Source organism: Centrocercus urophasianus, unplaced genomic scaffold (assembly GCF_019232065.1).
Source record: "Centrocercus urophasianus isolate 14NV4802_14NV808 unplaced genomic scaffold, USGS_Curo_1.0 seq_37, whole genome shotgun sequence".
Classification (NCBI taxonomy): Eukaryota; Metazoa; Chordata; class Aves; order Galliformes; family Phasianidae; genus Centrocercus; species Centrocercus urophasianus.
The window spans coordinates 898,215-916,574 of NW_024884944.1; the positions used below are offsets into that span (position 1 = coordinate 898,215).

Consider the following 18,360-nt stretch of genomic DNA (forward strand, 5'->3'; position numbering starts at 1 on the left):
AATTTAAAATCCCCTCCGTGGAAGAAAATGCATTTCATTCATTAACAAGCTCCGAATGCTTCACTGGGGTGAGGAGCCGGCCTCAGCAGTTCCAGCTTACCCATATGGGCAGAGCCACATCCTACAAGAGAGCAATCCCTCATGAACCCATGCACGGCACAGGGCTCAGCCCGCAGCACACACTTGTTGAATTACATCGGGTCTGTATCCACCTGAGGTGGATGGAAGCTTCCACTCCTTCTGGCATCATTACAGGAGAAGTGGAACATCTGGAGCCCTGCCTCACTGAGCTGCACAGCTGAGTGCTTCCTGCAGAAAGCTGCTGCCTTGCTACGTCAGCCCTATGCTTCCATCAAGCGTCCCAGGCAAAAAGGAAGCCCTCCACCCAGCCTTAAGCTGAAAAGGTGCTTCAGAGGGAATAGGGCTGAAGCTCCAAGCAGCCACTCAGCCCCTGGCCTCTACAGTCATCACTGCCCACATAGAGCTGCCAACGGGCAACTGCAGGCAGCAAAGGCTGTGAGGGAACCATCCCTGTGCTGCCCAGCACCTGCAGCCATCAAATTCCATCAAACCATGATGCAGCTCTGCATGCATACAGGATCTCCAATATCCTCCAAAACCTGACATCTCCCAAAAGGAGCGACAAAAAAAAAGGCCTTTTCCTCTCTGGGATAGAAAACTGCTCTTTATTCCACACATGTGCAAGCCACTGTGCTCCAGGATGGTATTTTCCTGGTAGGCATTGCTCTATGGGGAGCAGATGCAGGGCTGAACAGCACAACATCCTGGCTTCTTGCAAATGCACAGCGAAGCTGGCATGCGGTGCACAAAGGCGCAGAACAGTGGGCACCAGGCAGCAACCGCAGCTCGAGGCGTGCCAAAAAACTGTGCACAATCAGCAAGATCAGGGAGGTGATGGGGAAAATGCATTGCGTGGTCGTGCTCAGACAGACGTCGTCCCAGCGACTTGACGCCGCTCAGGTCACCGAGGACCAAACCAAGGCTCAGACTGCTGCCAGTTGAGGAGAGGGAAAGAAAACAACGCACAAATGTGCAGTTTCATTTCACAGTTCAGACAGGAGTGCTGGGTTTGCTCCCCATGCAGAGCTAAATAAGCCCGAAGTTACTCCGAGCCACCCATTGCATGCAAAAAGGAGAACAGCACAGTTTTGAGCACTTATGAACGTGAGCGCCGTGAGCTTTGCTGCCGTCTGAACACACGCAGCTTGCAGAAGCTCAGGTTTTGCATGCAAACGTTTGCAGTTTGCTAATGTTACAAGCACATGCTCTCAGATCCAGTGGTTCTCTACAGTCTAGATGTGAAAGCGGAGTCCCTGAGTCAAAATACTGAAACCACCCTGATCTTTTATTTTTTAGTTTCTTTGTCATCTCTCTGGACCCAACATTGAACCTTGTATCCCCTCTGGACACCAGCCGCTCCCTGATTCAAGGAGATATTCATGCAGATAAAGTGTCTTGCAGATTTGCACATTTTCCCATAATTACCACCAGAGCCTGAAGCAGCCACAGGCACAAATCCTGGAAACTGGGATCCAAACAGAGCACAACTACAGACCAGGGACACAGAGGCAGCCTGCAAGGCACCCAGCCCACAGCAGGGCTGCTATCTCTGCAGCCATCTCCCAATTTTGTCATCAGGAGGAGCAAATTCCACGCAAACCCAACGCAGCCACTTCAGCTAAATCACAGGCCTCCTCAAGGCTCCAGTGCCCCCGCTCCCAAATTCCACTGCACCTGGGAAAAATGTAGAAGCTTGTAGGAGAATCAATAAATATTTATTGTTAAACCAGCAGTATTTTGACTGGAGATGTAAGCATGGCCTGATGCCAGTGTAACCAGAGCCTCTTGGCCAGCCCTGCAAACAAATTTTCTTTCTGTATCTAGTTGGGAGATTATAAACTACACAATGAAGGGGAAAAAAAGAAACACAAGGCAGTGAGCAGCTTAGTCACGGAAGAGGAACAAAAGAGCTCAGATGTATAACTATGTCGTGGGTTAAAAAATAAATAAAGGGACGCAGGGCCAATTTTTGGCTGTGGGACAGCTGCACCATTAATATCAGCTACAGATTCTGTCCCACTGGCTTCTGCAGCAATGAGGCTTTCTCCCGGATCAGAGCATCCCTGCCTTCAGAAGAGCTGTGCCGATTTGGACGAGCTGCAAAGCAGCCCTGAGCTCACAGCCAGCAAGTGGTCTGGGGGAATATCTGCTGGGATCCCCAACTTCACAGTGCAGAAAATGGGCAGTCTCTGCTCTCAGCTCAACCATAGCAGATTGTCCCTGATTTTGTTGTGTCAGTTTGCACCTCCCTACCCAGCACAGGTCTTTCCCCGAGCTGAATGTGAGATGCCAGCAGCTTCATCCTTTCCATTCATTCCAAGGATAGCAGTAACACTTGTCTCCCAAAGTCATGCAATTCTCTGCCTCCAGGCAGCTCATGTGCCCAAGCAGTGCCAGCTGATGGTGCTGAAAGGAAAAGAATCCCTTTAATCGTCTACGACAAATCCACATGGGTTTGTTTTTTTTTCCTTCCCCCAGATCCCACCACACTGCAGACAGTCACTCAGCGTGGCATCCCTGCACATTTACATCCCTACAGTCTTCTCTTACACCTGCATCCTCTTCAGGTGCCGGAGACGGATCTGCTCTCACCCAAACACCGCTCTTCCATCTTACCCTCAGCATCCAACTGCCATCTCGAGGTCTAACTGCAGGGATTGGGCTGCTAGAGGTAAATGGGAGCTCTGAGTCTGCAGAGCCCAGAGGCTGCCATGCAATTTCTTTCCCAGCTCTCTTTCACATCCACCCAGAATTCTGACCCCGGGCGGGGAAAACAGCACCTTTGAAGCCTAAACCTGGACCTGATGCTTCCCCAGCTAAGCCACATGATGGATCAGTCCAGATAGAAATCCCCTAAGCCATCATCCTGGTAAAATCCAGCATGCCAGGGTCCCACCAGAGAGCACAGGCACTGCTTATTCCTGGAGCTTATTCCTGCATGAGACTGTGTTATCCCTTCGTTTTATAAGGCTCATCAAAGCATAGCACACCATAATTACATGGCAAATTAGAGGCCGCTTCGTGTAACTATGCTGTAATTGCACAGTTGTTACATGCTTTGTGGACGGCGTGATGAAAACGTGGAAGGAATGGGGCTCTGCTCCTCTTTCTTGGAAATCCTGCTCGCTGTACCAAAGTCAAAAACACTTTATCCAGGGATGCACTTCAGGGTGTTTATCCCCAAGGGAGGCGGTGAAGGAACGGTTGCCCTCTTTCCAGCTCTTCTCACAGCTTTGTTCCTCAAGCAGACGCAAGTTGACACCGAACAAGCCGGTGAAAGCCAGGTGCAGCCAGCCCCCTCCCTGCTACGAAACTATCATCCCCCCATCCTTGCTGGATACCACAGTGATGGGCATTTTGTAAGTGCATAGAAAGATAATTGCTCTTTTTCAAGGGAAATTCTCACCTCTTACAGCGGCAATCAGCACTGAAAATACTGCAGGAGCCCGAAGCCCTCATTTATTGAGCCTCGCTGTCGGCTGATGATTTGTGCCCACACAGAACAACCCACTGCCAAAGCGGAGCTCTCACCTTTGCTGTTGCTGCAGAGGCAAAAGCAATCAAAGCATTCTCCGCTGCCCCGAGATCATCGAGACGCTCAGAACAGCAGCTGACCCCGCCGCAAGGACCAGCCCCGTGTGAGTGCTGTGCAGAGGTAACCCATCAAACCCATTTTGCAGAAGAGCGATCCCCAGGTGTGCTCCTTCCTATTCCTACCAGCTCCCAGACCGATTGCCTTGGGTGGGATGCTGCTGCACACATACATAAAAACTACGTGGGAATTAACGATGTGTGTTTGGATATTTGTGCTCTCCAGGATCTCATCGGAAGGCTGCGACAAAGAAATGCTCAGGCTTGTAAAGCACTTTGCCCTTTCCCTGCAGCAAGGCACAGCACAGGAGGGAACACACCCGACAGATTTGCTCAAATACGAGCTCCCTCACTTGTGTGCACTAAAAGTGAAAGCAAAGGACAAGAGGAGATAACCCTGGCTCTGGGAAGGGGAAGCCGTGTGCTGCGGGCAGATCCTGCATCCCAACACGCTGTGCAGAAGCCGTCTGCTTCCCTACAGCAATCGCAGCAGGAGAAACCTCGCTGATCCCAAACACTGAACAGAGGGAAAGGCTCTTGCCAGATCAAACACCACCCCCGGGATGCCACCCACACACAGGCCAGTGGAAATACGTGCCTGTCTCCCAGCTGGCCCTAGGGTACATATGGGAAGAGCTTAAACGGATGGGTCCTGTTGGGATTTTACAGCCCGCTCCTATTTCTGTGCTGGGCAGGAGGATGCCCACCACCGAGATGCACCCAGAGGGGAAAGAAGAAAGAGGGGAGTGGATGCAAAGCTCAGCACCTCTGCCTGCACTTCACACCCTGCCCTGCGGGAAGCCCCGAGGCAGCAGGTCTGCAGCTTTCTTAGCAAGAAATGCAGTTCTCTCTCAGCACTGGGAGTCCCAGTGACACACTGCCAGCTTCCAGCAAGGGCTGCAGGGCTGCTTTAAACTCCAACCACAGAGACCAAACAGAGCTCTGCAGAACTGGAGGAAGCAAAGCGATTTGCAGAGGGCAGCGTTGCAAAGTTCAGTTCGCAGTAAGGCTGATTTGTACCTGGTTTGGGTTCTTCCCCCAGTGGATGAACTTTGAAATATCCACCATAATAAAGCTGGTAAATTAAGTCTGCTAACCCAAATTGGTGGATCGGATATATATTTGCAACTAAAACTATGTTATCATACACTTTTTCATAGCATTACAATGAACACCCCCTCCTCGCACAACTTACATATGAAAGGAGAAGATCACTATGGGGTACTTTGGCTCCTGACCTCATCACCCTCAGAAGTTCTGGCTGAAAAGAGCAGGGAATTTGGCTTTGGACACCCTGTAGAACTTCACATCCTTTCCGAGTTATTTTTAAACCCTTTGGACACATTGTAAATCCCATCCCATTTTTGCACACCGAGGCTGCTGCACGTGTGGCTCAGAGCAGGCTTTTGTTTTGGGGGAGAAAGGGGAAAGCTGCACACAGCCAACGCATCTCTGCAGCTTTACGGGGCACCGAGCACCTGGCACATGAAATACTTTGCACAACTGAAAACCTCTGCCTGTAACGGCTCTCTCTGCCTAAGATTAACCCTAAGGACACTGTAGAGCAAACCTGCTTTACTGGCATGTAAAAGGATGAGTGGCTCAGTTCAACCAGGCTATACCCATTTCAAAGGGCAACGGGACACGTTTGATGGCAGGATCCACAAGAAGATACCAAGGGCTGAGCAAACAGGACCCGGGCAGCTGTCTGAAATAGATTGGAGCAGAGAAAGTGTGGCGTCCTCTATCTGGGGCATCTCTGGATGCCTGAAACAGAAGGCAGCAGCATCTGCACTCCCTCTCTCATCATCAGTCCCAAGCACGCAAGAAAGCTTCAGCATTCTCTGAAAAGTTGCAGGGGAAATGAGGTTAAGCCAGCTAATTGACAACATTGACCTTTCTGGCTCAGTGTTAGCACAGCCACCAAAACAGAAGCGACTGCAGCTGAAGCCGACAGGGAGTCAGCTCTTTTTTACCTTTTTGGTTTGTGTTTCTCAGCGCTCTTCCTGCCAAAGTTTAAACTTTGGGTCAACGCTAAAAATTGCTTGCTGACATAAGCTGCAAAAGAGCTTGAATTGAAGAAAATGAACTGAAGGCAGCACGAAACAACACGTCCTCACTTGAGGCAAAAGGCAGCTCCATTGATCCGCTGCTCAAACACCTGAACTACAAAGACACCTCAGTACCTGCTGCCACCCATACCAGGAGATGTTTAAATTTAAACAGATATTTGGTCTGATTGGAAGACAAACAAACCCTCCCAGCCCTGTGCCCATGAGCCAGGTGTTCCCATCCCATTTGCTTCACCTGCAAGCAACAAGACAGCAGTCGTGACATGAAGTGTACAGACAAGCCTTGGGTAAATGTTCTTTCAATCAGAGCTGTAGGAAATGGGAACAAACAGATCCTCAGCTCCACCAAAGCTTCTCAGTTAACCAGCTTAGGTGCTTTGGAAATTGTCCTCAGCATCCCCATCGCAACTGGAAGCCCTTCAGAGCCCACACAGGAAAGCCAGGCTCAGCCTTGTTAGGAGCACTGAAGCAGCTGTGATCACTGACTGGGTCCTCCATGGATCACACACGTCAGGCTCCCTGCAAGCCCTCAGACACCCTTCTTGATTGGGAGCACTGAGTACTGATTGGTTCCCACCCACATCCCAAATCCCATCACCTGGCGGTGCAGAGCCCCCGCCTGGGATTCCCAGAAACTTGTGGAACAGCAAAGAAACACACAGCTCTGACTCGGTTTCCTTCGGTGCACAAAATCCAGCGACATCTCCTTCAGCACAGCGGGAATATTTTGGGGAGAAAGGAAGCAGTGGGATTGCGCTTAACCCTCCCTTGTAGCCAGAAGGCAGAGCCGTGTCCCTGTAGCCCCTGCTTCAGTAGCGCCCGGCTCGGCAGCGTTGCGAGAGCAGCGCTCCTTCTTATGGGAAACGCTCAGCTCTGTACAGCCGGCACCAAAACTTAGCGCTAGGAGAATAAAACAAAAAAGCAAAAAGAAAAAGCGCGCCTAGCACGTTGACACGCTGCTCCCAGCCTCGATAGCTCCAGCACCCGTCCTCCCCGCGTTTCAAGGAGGGAAAAAAAAAAATCAAACTAAGGAAAGCAGAGCCGCGGGTTCTCCAGATGCAGAGGCGGTGCCGAGTCGCTCCACTCCCGATCCCGGCCGCGCTCGGACCGCGCAGGGCCACGGGGAGGGGGGGATCCGCCCCACGGCCCGAGCTGCGGCCCCGCCTCGCCCACTCGCGGCCGGGAGCTGCCCCGATCCCACGGCTCGCATCCCGCCCCGTGCCGCCCCGCAGCGCTGCCGGCGGCGAGAGGAGCTCGGGGTGCGGCGGTCGCCGTGCAGGGCAGGGAGGGGAAGTCTTCAGAGCGCTCCGAAGCCAACTTCGCCTTTACCCCGCCGGGCAGAGCTGGAGGCGGCGCCCCCTCACCTCGCCCTTCCCACGGGACCCCCCAGAGACGCATATACTCCCAAACCTCCACCCTCGAGGAAGCGAGAAGGGATTCCCCGCGACGCGAGCGGCTCACCGGGGGACGGGAAGAGATCGATGTCCACCTTCTCCGTCTTAATGATAGTCAGAGTGGGCTTCAGGTCCACCGCCGCCTTCATGGCTGAGGCCGGAGCGAGGGGACCGGGAACGAGAGCTGGGGGGCGGCTGCTGCGCCGGGGCAGCGGCGGCAGAGCGCCTTCCTCCTCCTCCTCCTCTTCCTCCTCCTTCCTTCCTCGCTCTCTCCCTTCTCCTTCCGCGCTCCTTCTCTGCTGCTCCGCTCCGCCTCGCCCCCCCCGCCGCCGCCGCCGCCGCCCGGCCGGGCTCAGCCGAGGGGAGGGCGCTTGGGCGGCAGTGACAGCGGCGGGGAGGGACCCGAATGCCCCCGCCCCGGAGGCGGCCCCGGGCCCGACGCTGCGGGGAGCGAAGCGGAGCCGCCTCGGGGGGCTTTGAGCTGCGCGTTGCTGCACCGCGCGTCCCGTTTCCACGCGGGGAAAAAGATCTCGAGGCGTTATTTTCTCCCTGCTCGATGCCCTGAGATGCGCGCAGCGCGGAGCCCTGGCAGCCCAAGGGTGATCGCGACACGCTGAGTGCCAGCCCGGGGTGTGCAGCACGCTCGTGTGCCAGCAAAGAGGGCTAGCTCAGGTGGGATTTGTGCAGGTGGGAGGCCAAACGGGTTTGGGAACGGATAGAAAGATGCAAGGTGAGTACTGTGCCAGAGTGTTGTGAGCTTAACAGAAGAATATCGGTTTTCACATAAAATACGTTTTATTATATTTGGGTAGCAAAAACTTCAGACCACAAACGGCAGAGCAGAAAGGAGATTATGACTCACAGATGTCAATTTACCGGTACAAGTGTAAAAAAAAAAATAGCAACCAGCTTTTGTGGTTCTCTATCTCAGAAAGTCTCAGCAGTTGGTGACACACTGGCAGGGACACAGCAAAGCTGGGCCCTGGGGCTGCAATGGGGTGAAGGGTGAGTTTGGGGCTGCTCACTCCAGGATGAAGCAGGGCACATGCACACATGTACAACAGGAATCCCCCAGTGTGTTTCAGCTGCAGATGCAAATGTTAGAGCTCAGAAGTGTTTCTAGCTCCTTTAGCACTGCCTATCTCATTCACTCAAGGTGTATTTATAGAAGAAATGTCTTGGAAATAAAAGAAGCTGTGAGGTGCCGGGACCAGAAATGCAGAGATTGATGCTTGCTCACACAACAGCTGTTTAACCAAGGCAGACAGCTCAGGCTGTTTGAACACCAGCAAAGCGCAGCGGGCAGAGATGTGCCTGAAAGCTCAGCCTGGGTGCCTCGCATTTTTATTTCCAGTTCACCCTCCACTTACAAGTTCAGTTCCTCACTTTTACAGAAAACCAATACTGGTGATTCTCTGTGACCAGCACCCAATCAGCCTCCTGATTTCTGCATGCTTTTTGAAGCTCTGAGCTGTGCTGGGTGCTGCAGGCAGGGCACGAGGGCTGTGCACCCTCATGTGCAACAAACCACACTATCTGAGAATGGCTGCAAGAATAAAACTGGGTCCCTATTGCACCCCCTTGCACAGGATGAAAGACTTGTACCTGTCCTGTCTTGGTGTTGTTTATGCCATTATACAATGGATAGTAGTGATTGGAGGAAGAAACAGTGGAGAGGAGTCTGAGCAGAAAGGCTGGCTGCAATGCACGGTGGGGAGCAGGGAGAAGCTGGGAGAGCGCATGTGTGCTGCTGTGGGGGGAGCAGCCCCACAGCTGGCTGCAGCCTCCTGGCCAAGGTGAAGCCATCAGAAAGCATCTGTGGCCCCTATGGCCCCACTCTTCCCCCTCTAGCTCTTGTGAACCCGCGTTGCTCAGACTGAGTGCGGCCTCCTGCAGCAAACCACAATCCCCAGGCTGAAAGAGCAGGCACACAGCGAGGCCGTGGTGCCGTGCATGAGTGAGAGCTGATGGGGACGAGCTGCTGACACCATGCAGAAGGCTCCCATGAGTGGGGATGCTCCTGGATGCAGCAGAGGAGCTGCTGCTGGGATGAAAGAGCTGAGCAGAGAAGAGCATCAGCTGCCTCTCAGGTGTCTGTGCTTTAGCCCTGCTCCCGTGGGCTGATACATTTGGCTTGGCCTCTTCTGTGAGCATTAGAGACTGGCTGAAGTCCAGCACACCTGTATTGAGGCTCCCTCTCTTCTGGGCCAGTACAAAGGCTCTAACAAAGACTGTTCTTGCAGCTTGTGTGTTTTTTATCAGAGAAGATGCACACACTCTTGGCATGCCGGCTCAGTGCTGATCCTGCAGATCTGATGACACGAAGCCACAGCTTGGTGCTGCATGGCTGTGGGGGGCTCTGAGCTCCCCAAACTCCTGTTTTGATTTGCAGGACAATGAGGAGTGCTTCTAAGAGCAGCACTGGGGCAGCAAACCTCAAAGCGGAGGGAAGGTTGGAGAAAAGAAGAGAGAGGCTGTGGACAGAAATTTCCTCCCAGGGCAGCCGAATCTCTCCTTCAAACTCGACTCAATCCTAGCGACTGCCTTAATTTGTGTTCACTTCAGAGCCTGCAACATGAAAGCCCTGGCTCTGAACTCCAGCTGAGCCGTTCAATGGCTCAGTGTTCACAGAAGGCATGGAAGGAATCCATTGATTAGTTTCTTCAGCTGGGATGTGACCATTTGTAGTCCAAGACCTGCCAAACATGACTTTGCCTCAGCAACTGGTTCCTATTTGCTGCTTACAGGCTTCAGAAAAATCTTTCCTCTTCAACATCCAAGACTCACCCTCCTTTTCCATTCTGTTGCTCTTCAATGTTAATATCTGTTCATTTTCTCCCCTGTCGAGGGAGGATGCTGGGCTGTGGACAACAGCACTCCTGCCATTAATACAGTCAAAAGATTTTGCTGTCCATCGGAGATAACCATCTGCCCTCCCTCCACAATGCAGCCCGATTGTTTTTCAACAGTTTGGAACAAAGAAAGGACAGGCAATAATGCCACATTGTTCCAGGGATGCTGACTAACCTCGGTTTAAATGAATAATTATTATTCATTTAGAGCCGAGGAAAGGTATGAGGACATCAGAGCCCTTCTGCAGGGTGGACACAGGCTCTCCTGAGCTGGGGCCGGCCCTTTCCATTAGCAGGGCCAGATCCACTCCTGCTGAGCCTTTGCAAACTGGCAGCTGTGGGCTCTCCTCCAGATGTTGTGTCTGGGAAGACTCCTTGGGTTTGCCCACCTCCTTGCTGCTGCTCTGGGAGCCTCTACTGCTGGCTGAGCAAAGGTGCTTTGCTAGCCCCAAAACACAGCCAGCTTTGGGGTGAACACAGCGGCTACGTAAGAACGCAGAGTCACACCACCCAGCTGTTATGGACAGGAAATGAAGAACACCATAACCAATTAAAACTGCAGGGGGATATTTATGGCAGAATGTAATTAGCCAAATTGGAGCCTTCCCCAAAACTACCATGGGATTTTTAATGACTACGAGCGGTCAGGGCCTCAGTTTGATGCTTTGTCAGGCAAACAATAACCAGAGGGCAGGAGACAAAAATCAGGAGCAAAGAGGAAGAAAGAAAAAAAGTTTTGTGCAATTCCAGGGAGAAACGGAGACATGAAAGGGCTTACGGCAAAGGGTCATTGTTGGAAAGAGCAGCAGCCACCACTCCAAGAAAGGAAAGAGCAGGGAGGTGGCTCTGGGCGTGGAGGTGGCCCACTGCAATGAGAGGAAGGAGCAAGCAGCTGCCACGACTTTTCCCCAGGGAGATACCTTTCCTGGAATTTAAAATTATATGAGAAATTCTTTCAAGCACCATAATAGCTGGGAAGCATTTGAGCGAGTTGTTGTATGCTGGTAAAGAGAGGCTGGGTTAGCAGTCCTGGTGACAGCAGCCTCCCCCTGTTGGCTAAAGCAGCCGGCATGCAAATAGAGCCCGTTAACCAGCACGTGTTGTGTGCCCTGCACTGCTGGCTGGGAAGGCTCTCACATCTCATGTGTGTGGGCAGGAGATGGCGACCATCATGAAACGCTGGCTTCTCTGTGACCCAGATGGCTGCAGCCCCCGGGGTCCCATGGCTGCTCCATGCCCAGAGTCAGGCAGGGTCCCCATCCTTCGCACCACCTGCCCTAAAAGCAACTTTCTGTTCGTGCCACGGAGCTGCAGAATTCAGTCCTCAGCTCAGCCCAGAACAGCCCAGACGCTGCCACAATAACGTCCTCTGATTGCCCTCCGGGTGCGAGCGGAGGAAGCCGCCTCCGAGCCTCCTCGGCTCCTGCTCTCATTAGCTTCCCAGCGGAGATGGCTCACAAAAGCATCTTTGTGGCCAGCGCGGCAGCAGGAACCCAGCGCAGAGCCCCACAGCACAGCGCTGGTCAGCGCGCCGTGGGTACCTCAATCAGCGCTCTCACAAGCTGCTTAAGCATCTTCCAGTGTCTCCTGCTATTGGCTTGCCAACGATCCCATGCTGCTTCATAACCTGATTAGCTAATGTGAGCTGGAGCGATGTAATTCTGCCTTGAATTTCGTTGGTGGGGGTGCTGTCACTCACTCGGTGCCTTGCTGGAAGAGCTGGCTGATGGAAAATCCTCGTAAGCTGCTCTGCAGTGCTGTTTTTTTCTCTCGGTACATTTTTCCTTTCCTCCCTAAGTGACAGCACTGAGTTTTTTGGTAAATGGGACCCGATGTTTTTGCTGTTTAACTCGTGATACTCACAGTTGCCCCCAGCACGCACAACTAAAGCACATCAAACCTCATTTGTTGCACCTCTTGTCTGGTCAGATCTCAGGCAGTCTCCTCCGCAACAGAAGTAAACAGCTGAGACTTAAGGAACACATCTCTGGTCACCTCATATTTACTGATCTCCAGCAACAGAGGTTACTGAACCCATTTTGGATGGTACCTGAAATCCCCATCCCTGGGAAACAGGTGAGGTATCACAAAGAAGAAGCAATGGGATTATCACTAATACCCCAGCGAAGCCAATCTGGACAGCTGGATGCTATTCACCAATATTTCTGTGTTCATTCAATGTTTCAGAAACAACAACAAAAGCCAAAACTTCAAGAAATATCAAGCAACAGCTACATTTTGTTTTCACGGAGGTGCCAGGAGCCTCAAAAGCACCTCTCAAGGACCAGCCATGCAGTGCCAACCCCCAGGGTACAAATTCAGAGCCTGAGAAATGGCACGCCTGCACACAGATGGTTGGAAGCAGTCAGCACAGGGGAGTCAAACCCTGGAGTGCAGTGACCCTCAGGTTAACTCTGTGGCCAGGACAGAGAAGCTCAGGAGATGGGAGTTTAATTCCTGGTCAATATTTCCACACGACCTCTTACAAACTTCTGTGCTTCCATCTCCCTTGTTTAACAGAAGGATGTTCACTTCACAAAGGGACAAGGACAGGGTCAAACCATGGAGAGAGTTGAGGAGACAGCTCAGGGCAGACCAGGATTCCCATCTCCTGGTGTGCAGCACTCCAGGACATACAGACACCGTATCCACGACGGCCAAGGGCTCTGCAACCCAAACAAATATCCCACCTCAATCACAACAGGTGCTTAAGCAAAATCTCTGGAGATCACTCAGAGATGGGCACAATTTGCCCACGTACACCATGCTTGCAGCACGTGTTTATGGGGAATTATGGGATGGAGCTCCCAGCAATCAAGCCCTGGAGCTGCCCACCCAGATACGACGCTGGCAGAGATGCTCCTTCGGTGAAGGACTCTCATATGAGTGTTTCAAAGAGGAAAACCCTCGCCGTGCGTTGGAAACCTCCTCGCTCCCAATTGTCTCAGCTTGGCAGCCGGGCCTGATAGTGAATGAACGACAGAGAAATATTCCGCTCTACACGTGTTTGGGTTTTTCGGGTGGTTTTCTTGGACAGCGATCCTGGCTCTACAACAATGCCCGTCTTGTTCTGCCCCGCGCTACAGAGCAGGCTTGAATAGATCTGTCTAAAATTATAAGCGGGCAGCCCCTGGGCTCTGCGAGATCACAGGCCACATGCTGGGGCTGAACAAAGGCTCTGCTATTTCCTAACAATTAGCCCAGCTAAAAGGACATCTATCTCCTTCTATTAGAGCCACCACGTGCCTCCCAGTCAGTCCATTGTGAAGCTAATTAAATAACACGCCTCTCTCCCCATGAGGGTCTCCTGATTAGCTCGCCTCAGCCCTAAATCCTCGCTGGTGTAAATGGGCAAGAGACAGCTGGTCGGTAGGAGCCTGCGACTCCGAGCATCGTCACTCATTATGTAGCTATCATCATCACCAGTTATTTCGGTTTTTTAATTATCTCCTGAAAGCTGTTGAATGGAGATGGAGAGATAGAGGGGGTTCGGCACACAAACCGGCTCCTTCCCTCCACACTTGCCCCTTGCTTGCAGCACAAGTTGTGCAAATAGCTGATTTATTTGTGTTTTTTCTGGCTTGCTGGTAGCCAGAGGGGAAAAAAAAAGAAAAAAAAAGGAGACATAAATATTTTTTCTAAATACGTTCTGTGTTAAAGCAAACCATTTTCTTTTTCCACACGTTTTTCACTGGGCTCACAGCAAAAAGAAAGTAAGCAGGGAAAATCACGCGTTGCTCAACCTGAGCTTCAGCTTCTCACTTTCGTGCTTTTCAAGTTGGGGTAGAATTTGAAAACTTAAACAAAACCAACAAAAATAACCTGTTAACAAACCCTCTTTGCACTCAGATCAATGAGGCTCCTGCAGCAGGGGTAGGGCTCAGGTGCAGATGAGCTGAAATGCATCTGCATTTTCAGCTGGGAGCAACGTTGAGATGAAACAAAAGGCATCTCTGTGTTGTAACACAGCGCTTGGAGTTTCCTCCAAGTCCGAAAATTCATTCTGACCACTCAGAAAAAAATTCATTCAGCATCACTTCAAACATCCCAGGAGCTGAATGAAGTTCCCTTGGTGCTCAAGGGAAGCAGGGCCGTCGGCACCCATCCCCTGTCCTCGTGATGTCAGCTTGTCCCCATGGAGTCAACGCTGCTCTTCTGCAAAGCCCAACGTGCACCTGCTCCAGCAAGCAGCTTCTCTCCTCATCACTCCATCCCAGTTCTTCAGGGCCAGCTACGTTTGCAGCACCATGAGCACACAGCCTCACACAACGGCACAAAACTGCTAAATCACTCCAGATGTTCAACACCTTCCCCTCACCGCTTCCCACACGCTCCCCAGACCCGGAAGAAATACAACATCCCTCTGCCAAGTCTACAGTCAGCAATAGTTGCAAATACTACCTTTACCTCCTTTAAATCATTATTTTCCACTCTTGGCTATTTAAATCATTATTTTCACACCGAGAACATGGCTGGAAAGCTGGAATGTGGGTCAGAAGACTAATGAGCTGATTTCCTGTGGACCTTCAGCTCCAGGACTGCAACAGCTGGACCTGCTGCTCCAGCCAGAGCTAATTCCACCCAAGGAAAACAGAAAGACCCCCATCCTCAGCTCTGGTCATGGAGAGGCAGTGGGAGCAAGGGCACGGAGGAGGAGACAGATCTTGGTTTTGTTCTGATGGGAACAAGAGGAGCTGACTTGAAGCTCGCTCCTGTTTTCCAAGCCCACCAGCTGCCCTTGCAGCTCACAGCAATGCTGGGCAGGAGCTGCTGCTGGAGCCTGGGTGGGAAAGTGCTGGGAAGCCTTAGAAGTGCATCAGATCTTGCCAGGAAATATATTAATTAGCTCGTATGTGTGTGTGCACATCCATAGGGTTTTATTGTAAAAAGCACAGGGAGAAACTCATTGCTGTCAGAACCATATTCCCCCTTTGCTCAGAGAATGCAAACATTTTTCATCAGATAATCAAATTTTACAAGGATGCATCAGCAGAGCCAGGTAAATTGTCATTCAAAGGCGCTACATGACTTGCTTGAAGGCCTACCAGGGGCAAGTCCCAGAGTGAAGCCCAAAGCACAGCTTACGTGTAACCTAAGAGCACAACACACAGCTCTCCAGTCACACTTTCAAACCCAAACAGCCAGGTCTGACGGCTTCACTCATAACAAATGTACACAAAAGGGCAAAAGCCCCCTGTCTCCCCCCCAAAAAAAGCTTTTGTGTTAACTGCCTGCCTCCGCTCACCCACTAGTGCCCTTTATCCCAAGGGGATAGGAATGGCTCTGCAAGCCACTTGATTAATAAGAACCCAGGGGGGAAAAAATCGTTTATATAACCTCGTCTTCTCTAAACTTCCTAAGTGCTGCAGAAAGTGGCTGCCCTGGAAACCCAAACTGGAAATGAAAAATATTATCTCTTCCATTTATAAACATCTCCAGTGCTAATGAAGTGAGGAAGTGCAGCACCAGGGAGGGGAGCGTCAAGATGCACTTGGCAGGCGTGGGAGAGCCCCACTAAAACTGTTTTGTCTCAGGTGGGTGAGGAGGGGAGAGTTCTCCTGCCACTGTCTGCTGCTAACTGCAGCCTGCAAGGCCCCAGGGAAGGATGTTGGAAGACTGATGGTTATGGAAGGATCTGCTACACCAAACACAGAGACAGACAGAGAGCCTTACTAGGTGTAAATGTGGGGGAAAGGAAGACAGGGTGATGTGCAATGAGACAGGGAGCAGATTGATGAATCCTAAAAACAGCAGTTTCTATGGCTTGAAGCTGTAGCTCGAATGAAGCTACAGCTTGGATGAAGCATTACAACCTGACAGATGGAAAGGAGAGCACAAGAATCCCTTGCAGACACTTTATGGCTCAAACCGGGATGCTTTCATATGCCAACAGAGCTGATTGAACCAGTTTGCTAAGTAATTCCTAGGAGTGATCCAGGTTGACATCTTGGGTTCAACCACTCTCAGCCCTGAAGCCCCTCAGGTCTGAATCTGAGAGCAAAGGAAGCACTCTGCAGAGCAGCCCAACATATTTCCCCATTTTCTTTCTATGTTGGCATTTCCCACAGAGATTTGTTTTTGCATCAACACAGGCAGCAGCAGAAAAAGCTGAGCTCTGCCTGGAAATGTTTGGTTTTCGCTTTGACAAAATATTGATGATTTCTGCAGAACAATCCATCACTTTTTGCGGTTTCAAATGAATAGAAGAAAGTCAAAGAGCTGTGTTTCATTTAGATAGGGCTTGAGCTGACACCTAGCCCAGAATTCAGCACAAGTGTAAGGCAAAGCAGGCTACCAGGCTGCCTCGTTATCTTGTCACTTTGATTACTGTGAAGCAATGGAAGCTGCTACTACTTTCATGTAGTAGCTGTTTGTCTGGATAGAAACACAACAGGAGCTGCCAGACAAAGGGAGCATCTGGCCTGGTAGGGCTGGGGAGACGCAAAGCAGAGAAGAGATTTTGTTGTCCCTGGAGATGTCTCACAGCACACAGGTACCCCAGGCTCACAGCATGGTGAAGAACTGGTCCAGGGCAGGACTAAGATGCCAGCTTTATTTCTATCACTGCTTTCCATAATTATTCATGCCTCTTTAGCCTGCAGAACTAGGCTGACATGCCCCAAGCACAGGCTCTTCCACAAGATGTCTGGAACTGACTAAATTAGAAGTTTTCCATGAGCAAGCTCCCTTGGGGCATCTCCTTCTTTTTTTCCTATTCTACCTCAACACTGACATCAGTCTGGCCAAAATGAGTGCCCTCTGCACCCCTTGAACTTAGGATGTGGAGAGTGAATCATACGATCTGGAGAGAAAAACATTTCAGATGCCTGAAAATCCTTCACTGATGAGAAGTAGCTTGGGCCATTACTTCCTAAAATCACGTCTCCACTTTGGTTGGAGCAATTTATTCTGCTCCATTGCACTTGTGCTACGGAAAGCACAAATAACTAGAAGTGTTTTTGCCATGTACTGCTGCTCACACAACGTATGCCATGTCAGCAGCCTCGTTTCCCTTTCCAGGAAGGGAAGTCATGTCATGAACTGTTGATCTGTATTATATGGCTTTTCAGTGCATGTACCCAATCCTCTTGCTGAAATCAATGGCAGCATTCCCACATAGCGGGGCAGAGGCAGCCCCTTTCCAGTCAGGCTGTAGTTAGCTTCAGATTTAAGGTTGGATTCTGGCCTGGAATCCTCACCTGCCCTTGCAGCATATGGTGGAAGAAGGAGAAATCCCAGAAGAGGAGCCCTGCCTCTGGGAGATAAAGGGACCACAGCTCTCCAGACACAGCTCTCTCAGGGTTGACCAGTGCTGACTGGGAATCTCCCAGCATCAAGAACAAGCCCATAAGCAAATCCACCCCAGGCTTTCCCTACACCTCCTGCAAGCCATTCGGAAGCCAGCGAGCCTCTCACTATTCCATTCTGCATCTATTCCATTCACTGCGGAGAAACCCTCTTCCCAAGGTTCACGCATAGCCTCGTTAGCTCTGCCTGCTGCCGGAGGCAGCTTGTATTTAATTCATTGTGAAATAGCCAACAATTGACCCACTGCAACAGTTTCAAAGCCTATTGATACAAAACCCCACAGGGGGAGGCCCATCCGGAGGGCTGTGTAAACTCCAGCACGTGTTCAGCAGGCTATACATAGGTTCAAGGGGACAGTCACACCAATGGCTTGGGATTGGCTAAGATGGCTTTTTGCTGTGTTGGGTTTTTTAAAGCAATATTGAGCTCTTGTACAATACTGTTCTCCAGAGACTTCCTGCTACTTGCCTGACCTCAATGAATTAAGTATTGTCATAAAATGTACAATTAATTATCATCTGCATCTCCAACACGAGAAATTGCCACACAGTGACTACAGACAGCCTTGTAAATGGTGTAGACATCACTCTGGTGGAAATGAGCACACTTTGGGTGTCTGAAGACTTTCTGTTAAGTTGTATAGCCAAGGTCTTCCAAACCTCAGCTGTTAAACCCAATGGCCTCAGTCAGACATGCTAAGGGATGCCATCTCTTATAGGACTTCTGTGAATACTGGACCTAATTCCATCCTTCCTACCACGTGGCTCCAAGCACGGTCTTTCTCCTTCCTGCTCCACATCTACCAACCTGCATGCAAGCTCTCTGAGCTGCACGTGGAACAGGATATCTCAGTCCTCCTGAAGGTGTCTGTCTGCTTGAAATACCAAGAAAGACAGACGGGCCATCCTCAGACAGCTCGCTCCCCTCCCCAAGTGTCTGACAGCATGGTTTCTCAGAGTGTAGTGATGCAAATAGCTCAGATAAGACTCAGATAAAGTATCTAAGCTCTCCAGGGCTTATCTGAGCTGAACACCAGCTCCAAAAAAATTCTGAAATTTGCCC

At 51.0% G+C, this 18,360-nt stretch overlaps 1 protein-coding gene across 4 annotated transcripts in view; it reads right to left on the bottom strand.

Annotated features, from left to right (window-relative positions):
- Nucleotides 1-18,360, bottom strand: part of ETS1 (ETS proto-oncogene 1, transcription factor) — a 64,917-nt gene that overhangs the window by 31,685 nt on the left and 14,872 nt on the right. Inside the window, exon 1 of one of the 4 annotated variants that reach the window (XM_042831988.1) lies at nucleotides 7,206-7,405. The exons of the other annotated variants lie outside the window; for them this stretch is intronic. Coding sequence (XP_042687922.1) covers nucleotides 7,206-7,287 — 82 coding nt within the window. The 5' untranslated portion in view covers nucleotides 7,288-7,405. Of the gene's footprint in view, nucleotides 1-7,205; nucleotides 7,406-18,360 lie in introns of those variants that run through there. 4 annotated transcript variants of the gene reach the window in all.